The sequence below is a fragment of the Cebus imitator genome, unplaced genomic scaffold (genome assembly GCF_001604975.1).
Source record: "Cebus imitator isolate Cc_AM_T3 unplaced genomic scaffold, Cebus_imitator-1.0 Scaffold145, whole genome shotgun sequence".
NCBI classification, from domain to species: domain Eukaryota; kingdom Metazoa; phylum Chordata; class Mammalia; order Primates; family Cebidae; genus Cebus; species Cebus imitator.
The window spans coordinates 237453-246962 of NW_016107460.1; the positions used below are offsets into that span (position 1 = coordinate 237453).

The 9510-nt window shown below is 42.8% G+C and overlaps 1 protein-coding gene across 1 annotated transcript in view; it reads right to left on the minus strand.

Moving 5' to 3' along the window:
• Positions 1-8689, minus strand: part of INTS6 (integrator complex subunit 6) — a 90402-nt gene extending 81713 nt beyond the window's left edge. Inside the window, exons 1-3 of the mRNA XM_017542451.2 lie at positions 7822-8689; positions 7376-7453; positions 6435-6584 (exon numbers count right to left, since the gene is read on the minus strand). Of these exons, the coding sequence (XP_017397940.1) occupies positions 6435-6584; positions 7376-7453; positions 7822-7932 (339 nt within the window). The 5' untranslated portion in view covers positions 7933-8689. The remainder of the gene's footprint in view (positions 1-6434; positions 6585-7375; positions 7454-7821) is intronic.
• Positions 8690-9510: the final 821 nt, after the last annotated feature.

Below are 9510 nucleotides of genomic sequence, written 5' to 3' on the forward strand. Positions count from 1 at the left end.
TTTTTTTTTTGGTGGGGGGGGGGTATTTTCAGTAGAGATGGGGTTTCACCATGTTGGCTAGGGTGGTCTAAAACTCCTGACTTCAAGTGATCCACCTGCCTTCACCTCCAAAGTGCTGGGATTACAGGTGTGAGCCAGGGTACCCGGCCTATTTTTGACTTTTATATTTAAGGTCTATTTTGAACAATTTCTCATTAAGAATGCAATAATATCCTAAGAATAGGTTTTTTTTTTTTTTTTTGTCTTTTTTAAGATCATGACTGGAAAACTTTTTATTCTTTGAGAAAACAAATTTAGAGTATAAAATTCCTAAGAAACATTCTAGTAAGTGTTTTGAAAGAAAATAAAATCTGGGTTTGGGGACATTCCTTTTCATTTAAATTACCATAACTAAATTAATGCTCTATAGGAAATATATCACACCCATTTTGTGCTGCTTTGAGCTTAGTTAAATCTTATTAAAATATCCCTTGATTTACCCAACAGATGTGCTCCTAAATAGGTTCCTTGCAAATCAAACTTGTGTAAATCTCACCTAAAACGCACTAGGGGGAGCTCCCCATTTGAAAGAATCCTAAAGCACGCACTTTTTTCACGTAAGTATTCTTGCAAAAGGATGACTTTCTGACTTATCTGCTAAATTACTTAAATTGTTTCCATTTAACACTCCTTTAAAAACATCATCCTATGCTTATTAACGGCCACCAAGACAACTTTGGCCAAGTTCTATTACTTTTCTTTCACACCTGCTTTTCCCAAGGAAAAATATATACTTCATGATACTAATAGATTTTTAAAGCATGTAATAATCAGCTTTAAATACCATTAGATTTTTATAATTTTAATTGAAAATTGAAAAAATAGAAAACTAGAGGTAAATATACTAATTTTTTCGGGTGAAATGATGCTTTTTGTCTAGTTAGCACATCCTAATTTTTAAAGTACATTTCAAATACATCATCCCATTTAAACTTCTCATCAATTCTATATTAAAGGTACAATGGCTTCATTATTGCCAACTTGGAATAAGAAGCAGCAGAGGCTCAGGATAGTATTGTGAATGCCCAATGTTACATAATAATTCAATGGCAAGGCCAAGATTGGGATTCCAATTCTCACATTTCCAGCCACTGCTCTTCTTTTACACAATAAAGATGAGGAAAACACATTTAAGCAGGTTTGACAGTAGACTGCCCTCTCCCCTAACAGTAACTATTGAGGCTGAAGAGCTCAGGGATTTGCAGACACCATTCAACGGGGAAAGAGCAGCCTCTTCAACATATGGTGGTGGAGAAACTGAATATCCACATGCAAAAGAATGAAGTTGGATCCTTACCTTATACCATATACAAAAATTAATTCAAACCAGATTAAAGACCTAAACAGAAGATCTAAAGCTATAAAACTCTTAAAACACAGGAGAAAAGCTTCAGTGACACTGGATTTAGCAATAATTTTGTGGATGACACCAAAAGCACAGACAATAGAAGTAAAAATACATAAACTGGACTATACCAAAATTAAAAATTTTGTGCATCGAAGAAACAATGGAGTGAAAAGGCAAACTACATAATGGGGAAAAAATATTTGCAAATCATATATCTGATAAGGGATTAATACCCAGAAAATATAAAGAAATCCTAAAGCTAAAAAAAAAAAAAAAAAAAAATTTTTTTAAATGAGCAAAAGGCTTGAATGGCATTTCTCCAAAAACAGTGTTTTTGGAGCATCAACAAGCATATGTTGATGCTTAACATAAATAATTATTAGAGAAATCTAAATAAAAACCACAATGAGATACAACCTCATACCCACTAGGATGGCTAATGTCAAAGAAAAATAGAAAATTGTGTTAGTGAGGATATAAAGACAGTGTGACTCTTGTGAACGGTTGGTAGGAATGTAAAATGGTACAGCTGCTATGAAAAACGGTATAGTACTTCCTCAAAAAATTAGAAATGGAATTACAATATGATCCAGCAATTTCATTTCAGGGTATACATCCAAAAGAACTGGAAGCAGGATCTTAAAGATATTTACACACCCATGTTCATTGCAGCATTTTTCACAACAGCCAAGAGGTGGAAGCAAGCCAAGTGACTATTAATAGATATGTGGATAAGCAAAATGTGGTACATACAATAGAATATTATTCGGCCTCAAAACGGAAGAAAATCCTGACATGCTAAAACATGAATGAATCTTGAGAACATTATTATGCTAAGTGAAATAAGCCAGTCTAAAAAAGGCAAATACTGTATGATTTCACTTATCTGTGACATCCGGAGTAGCCAAATGCATAAAAACAGAAAGTAGAATAGGAGGTTTCCAGGGACTGGGAGTTAACATTTACTGGATATAGAGTTTCAATTTTGCAAGATAAAAAAGTTCTAGATACTGGTTGCCCAACAATGTGAATATATGTAACACTGCTGAACTGCACACTTAAAAACAGTTAAGACGGTAAATTTTGTCAGGTGTTTCTTACCACAATTAAAAAAATATGTTTTTAATTAATGGACTTAAAAAATTTACAAAATACCATTCATCATTGTGTTTCCACTTCATATTCAACACAGCAGTATTTCACATATAGTCTTTCATTTGAAAAGACTATCACTTAATAAATACCAAATTATTATTCATACATTTGTTAATAGTCTTAAGAGAAAGCAAACACCCAAATGGAAATGGAGTTGTCACTACTTCACCTGCCAGCCTTCAAAGAGGAGCCTGTATTTTACACCACCTGAGCGTTAAATGGGTAATACTTAGGTAAAGGGAAAAAAGTAGCAGTATTAGAACTATACCTGTGTTATCTCCTATCTTTACAAAATAGACCTTTATGCTAAACAATAAAATTGGTTAAAATTCTTTTCCCTGAGAATCATTAAATTTGACATTGTCTGAAAGCCACTATTTTTTAGTGAGGTAAACATTCACCATGGAAAATCCTCAAAAAATTAAGCATATATTTTATCTCCTTTTAGGGTATCTGTAAAGCACTGTCTTCACCACAGGCACACAGTAGAAAACATGCCATTTTAACCCCTGGAACAACTTAATCAATACTAGTATACATCAGGTAGTGGGAGGTATGGAGCAGGTCAGTAACAAAAATGATGACTTGCAGGCCAGATTAAGATTTATTAGCTAATCTTAACTAACCTCAATTTACTGGGGGAAAAAAAAAAAAAGACAATGTTGAAAATGCTCATGGAACACAGCAAAATTAACAACATGTAACAATATGAAAATTAACTCATCTACATATAAAACTTTAATCAGACCTCTCAAATTTTATACATTTCCTAATTTTAGATATTAAAGCTGGTTCAGACTTTCAGCAGCTCTCAAAGGATCGGCATTATTTGAAACTCTGTTGAACACATGTGAAAAAATTATGTATCAAATTTATCTGCAATGATACGCAATTTAATAAAGTACTGCTATAAAGGAAAAGACTGACTAAAGGCTACACATTGTTCCATTACTGTAGAAGTATCAGTAAATGGTACTGATTATCAAAATTATTTATAGAACATCTATAGGCATGGAATTTTTTAGTGGGATATCCAACGTGCTTGAGGAAAACATTCACTAAGAACCATTCCTTTTTTCTCAGCTACTTTAACCATAATAACCTGCAAATTTTGATCGCATCCTAGCTAATAATTCAAAGATATTTTATTTGTAGGTATGTTAACTATGTTAACAAATGCAGTATAGATATTAATATTCTTGTAATTAGTTATGAAAAATTATATATGTGCATATATGTGGGAGACTGGTAGATATCTATATAAATATACACATATTAACCCATAGACATTTAAGAAAATAACATTACACAGTTTTTCGATGCTCTATAAAATATGTATGTTCTATCTAACTAACCTTTTTTCATTTCCTTCAACTACTAACATTACATATAAGTATTTAGTACTGTGAACCCCACAGATCCTAGTATAGAGCATGAAAGGGGAAATGCTTATGTGAAGACATTAAAGTTACAAAATAAAACTATTCCACAGAAAACAGGCAGATACAAAGTACTTTTACAAAGAAGAAAACACATGAACAATATTTAGTATTAAATATCTGAGACATTCAAAATTCCTAATCGTTTTTGTGAATAGAAAATGTGAAATGTTTAAATCAGATAGTTTTATGACGAAAAAAATCTTCTGGAAGAATGTTTTCTTCCAATTCAATACTCTTTACTCAAATTATGATTTTCATTTGAAAACAGTGGCTTATTTTAATGCTAGTGTCATTTTTAATGTGCCAATTCAAGACATAAGCATTAATATTATACCTTGCAATCCTTGCTTATTCATCAAAATAAGTGAGAAGCATCATCCCTCCCTGTTATTGAATTTATAAACCCTAACATGCAAAAATATCCCAATCTCTAGGTTCTTCTCTTGGTCAAAGTGGTAACAGCACAGGACCACCTTTCCCTCAAACTTTTTGTCAGTTTTATAGACAAGAACTAAAGTGTTCTCTGGGGGCAGATATCAACTGGGAAAAGGAAAATACAGGTTTAAACTACAAATGTCCTTCTGGCCTGGTGTGTTGGCTCTCGCTTGTAATCCCAGCACTTTGGGAGGCCGAAGTGGGTGGATCACGAGGTCAGGAGTTCAAGACCAGTCTGGTTAACACAGCGAAACCCTGTCTCTACTAAAAATACAAAAATAAGCTGGGCCTGGTGGCAGGTGCCTATAATCCCAGCTACTTGGGAGGCTGAGGCAGGAGAATCGCTTGAACCCAGGAGGCGGAGGTTGCAGTGAGCCGAAGATTACACCACTGTACTCTAGCCTGGGCAACAGAGCCGGACTCCGTCTCAAAAACAAACAAACAAACAAACAAACAAACAGACAAGCAGTTTTTCAAACGAAGCAATCTAAGAGGTATTTGTAATAGGTAGTAGGAGGTGAATGTGTCCAAATGCCTTGACCACTTATGAAATGTGATGCAAAAAAAGAGGAAACTATAGTTCTGCCATACACTAGCAACATGACAACCAAATAAAGATAACGAAATAATGGCAAGTTTTAAATATCTTTTTGAACTCAAAGAGGTAATGATGAAAACCTTAAGCAATAAGACTGTGTTGTACTACCTATCACAAAGGATTATAAAAGAGAAAGAAATCCATTACTATTTTACAGAAACAAACCAAAAAGTTCATTGCAAATCTACCTAAATTACTAAAAGTTGCAAAATAAAAGCAGCAGAGAAGAGAAAAACATAAAAGTATTAATGTAGTAAAAAAGTACATATTTACTTAATTAAATGATGGAATTTCAATTTGGTAAAGTGACTCTGAATTTCAATGTACACTTTAAATGCTGTAGGACTAAAGTCAGCTATTTCCAAAGATGCTTAAGCACTGAAGTTATCCCTAAGAAGCTTATAATTTCCTAAAGCAGAAACAAGTCCATTTCCGTCAATAGGAAGCAAATAGAAGTTGTAGTCACAGAAAGAATTTCTCTGAAATGTATGAAACTCACAAAGACTGGGGATTGTGCAACTTGGGAAAAGAATACAACGTACACCCAATATATAAATATGGGAATAGTGCTTTCCACTACAACTTAAGAATTGAGCTCCTTGGAAATAATATTCCATTGTTACATGTAACATTATACATTATTCAGTATCTTTTATTTCCAGGGCAGTAATATCATAAAATGTTACAATGGACACCTTGCATTATTCCTTAGTGAATTATTGTTGATTTAAAGCTCCTCTCATCCTCAGATGAAAGTTAAGTGCAATAAAAAGACTTGTGGGGGTTAAGAAACGAAGGGTTCTTTCATATTTTCCAGCAGTCTTTTTTTTCCAAGGGTTTGGAGTTTAAATCAAAACTCTGGGCCTGAAATTTAATTCAGAATTCTTCCTGCAATAGTTGTTAACTGTGCATGCTTCAAAAGAAAACTTAATGTTCTCAGCCAGTGACTGTACATCAGTGAAAATCTTCTTACCTTTCAGAATAGTTATACAACATGGTCACAGTAAGCTCTGATACAACAAACAGATTAAGTTTCTCTAACATCTTTACTAATATAGAAAGGAAGAGCACTAACTAGTTCCTGTAAGCCATGCAATAGCTGCACACACAACTTGAGTGTGGTGAGGTAGAATGCTTTCTTTCTTTCTGTCTTTAGTGAACTTCCAAGGAATTAAAACCGAATGTATGTCAATTTTATAGCAAAAGATTCAGATTCTAATCCGGAATACAAACGCATTTTAAAGGGGAAAAAATAAAATATATATAGTAGGGTTAGAGTGCTTTGTACAATGTGCATGTTCTATTTTAATTTGGGATGTTTTATACTTGCATTTCATGTTATATAGTTTTTGGACTGGACTTTGTTTTTTCACAAAATGAAAAATCAACTATTTTGCCACCTTATTATTCAACCTACCTGCCCATAGTTGTCTATGCCAGTTACTAATCTATTTAAATTTAATAAATCAAAAGCTGTCCTTAGGGATTGGCCAAGAGTCGTAAGTCCTTCAGCCTGAAGGTTTTTCAGTTCATTCATAAACGTTGCATGGTTTTCTTTCCATCCAGCCTGAAAAGAAAAATGTAAGAATTTTTTTTTTTTTCATTTTTTAAAGCCATGTACACACAGCCGTTATAATCTGACGTTCACCAAGTAGCAGCTTCATTTTTGGTTGGTTTGGCTTGGTTAACGTGTTAATACTGTACCACTGCTGAGGAAACTCTCTTCCAAAGGTGGCCCAGGAATAAACCTGCTTCCTCCCTAGCTTTTGGTAGTTAACAGCCTTAATACTTTATAACTTCACTGATAAATTTACTACCTAACCTAATACCCAAAATGTGGGTATGTGAAGGTACTAGTGGAAGCAGATGGGAGCCGGACTTAGGAAGTTAACCTGCAGCTATCACATTGGCCCTCTTAAGACGGATCTGACAAGACCAAGCCTCGCAGCCTCGCATCCGGCTCCCGGGCCGATTCCCCTTTAATGCAAACCCGGGCTGTGCGCGGCCGGGCCCGGCTGTCACTCCGGCTAACTTGAATAAATATCCCCCACAGTTCATTGCTGCCGCTCACGCCGCGGAGGGGAAATGTCGGCCATGTTGATCGCAGCGCTGCCGCCGCCGCCGCAGGGCCGGGCCGGGCCGGGAGGGGACGGCGGTGGCCCCGCGACTCCGCGCCGCGCTAGGACGCTGCCGAGCGGGGGAGGGGGTGGGAGCCCGCAGGGGAAGAGACCTCAGCGGCCGGGAGCGCTGCGGGTGGGGGAGGGGAGCATAATGAAGAGTGAATGGGGGGGCGGGGAGGGCGAGCGAGGAAGGAACAGGGAAGGGAAGGGAGGAAAGGGGGAGGGCGAGGGCTGTTACCTTGATAGCATAGGGCGGCTCTTCGAAAGTGACCAGCATATACCTGTCTCCTCTGCTGGCAGGGTCCCGGGCACGGAGCTGCGGGACGGTAGGAGGAAGAGGGCGGGCGAGAGGGAAGCACAGAGGCGAGGTTACCAGGCGGAGAAGGGGCGCCCAGCGGCCCCGCCGCCCCCACAGTACCGCACACACAGCGGCCACCCCTCCACGCCACCCCCCGTACACAGATCGCTCCCCACACACCGCCCGGGGCCGGAGCCCGGGCCCCAGCCGAGCCCGGCTCGCAGCGCCAGCCCGCCCGCGCGGTGGGGGAGGGGGTCTCCGAGCCCGGCAGCTCCCGCAGTCAGGTCCCCGACACCCCCGCCCCGCCGCCCCGGCCGCCCTCCCCCCACCCTGCCGCCCGCGGGCAGCCGGGCCGGGGTCGCCGCCCGGGCTCGGTCAGTCGGTACCTTCATGAAGGTCTCTACCGCGCCTTTGGCCGTGTCCAGGTAGGTGGTGCCCAGATGGCTGCGCTGGTTCATAGAGGCAGACGTGTCTATCAGGAACAGTAAGATGGGCATAGTGCTGGCCGGGGACAGCGGGGCCCGAGGTGGTGGAGAAAGAGATGGTAGAGGTGGAGGCGCCGGTGGCGGCGACCGCCGCTAAGCGGGGCTGGGGACCGCGGCCCCCGGGAGGAAAACACCGTCTGGGTCTTTCCTCCGGCTGCGGGGAGTTTCTCCCCCGATAGTTGAGAGGAAACTCCCCAGACCCAGTCCTCCCCGTCGTACCCCCGCCTCCGCCTCCTCCTGCCTGCCTGCCCGCTGGGGCGGGCGCCCGGCCGTCTGTCTGTCGGTCCGTCCCCCCCGCCTCGGGGGTCCCGTCCCCGCTCCCGGCCCCTGTGTGTGTCCCAGCGGGAGACGGGCCTGGCTCCCCGCCCCACCCCCGGTGCAGGGAGTGGGGACCTGGGAGCTGGCGAAGAGGGGAGTGGGCTGAGGGGAGATTGGCCCTGGGGCTGTTGGGAGAAGTTTCAGGGACTCCCTCCGCACCCCGGCGGTGTCACCACTTTCTCAGCCCCTCTCGCTACTGAAGCGCTTTTCTCTCGCACACTCCGGTTTTAACTCGGGCAGGGCTGCGGAGGCTCCACCCCTGACACGTCCCCGAGCCACGTGATACACCGCCCCAACGTTCTATTGGCTAGTCCCTACCCTTCATTAGCATATTCAAACAGCTCAGGGGCGGGGGAAGCTTGCAAGCCGGCTCAGGGAACAGTTATTGAGCACGCGCGGAGGCGGGGCGTCGGGTGCGCGCGAGCAAGAGGGCGGGGGACGGGCCGACCCGGAGGCGGGCTTCAGGAAGGGGCGGGGCCGGACCGCGGAAGGACCGCGAGGTGGGGTGGGGGCCGCGTCCGCGCGCGCGGGGCTGCAGCGCCGGTGAGCCTGTGCGTCAGGACTGCTGGCCTCTGCTTGGCTGTTGGAGGTGATAGGGGTCGAGGGAAGAGAAAAGGAGGCTGGCGTCAGCGCACCTTTGAGGTGACTGCAGCGTAGACGAGTAAGAAGGGCAGAGTAGAGTGGACAAACACCCGGTTAGAAGAAGAGGGCAGGCCCGCTGCCGCCCTCCCGAGGAAGGATCGGGGCCTGGCGGGCGCCGGAGGTGGTTCCTGGGCCTCGGAGGACCGCCCCGGCGGAGGCGGGAGCCAGCGGGCCCGGGCAGGGGAGGGGAAGTGAGAGGCTGTTTATGATCGGGGAATAATCTCCTCTGCGAGTCACACCGTTCCCCCTGGGGAGTGCGGATAAGGGGCTGTCCTCGCCCGGAGCTTCGCTTGGCCTCTGGGGAGCGACGAGAGGCGGTAGCTGGATCCGCAATGGGCCAGGAGCCCTGTCGCTGGAGGAACCGCCAAAAATGGAGCAAATCCTTTTTTCTTTATCCAACCCCCAAAAAGGGCCTAGGGGAAGACTCACGTGTCGATAAACGGTTTGTTGCCAGTTTTATTATTGGGGAAATACAACTGATCCTACCAAAGAAATACCTGTCTCATGCCGTGTTTACTTAGAGCCATAGAATGTCTGTTTCAGAGCTGAAGGGGATCTGAGCCCATCATAATCCATTACCTCCTATGAAAGAGGAAAAACTGACCTCAGCTTGTCCAGATCACACAGAGA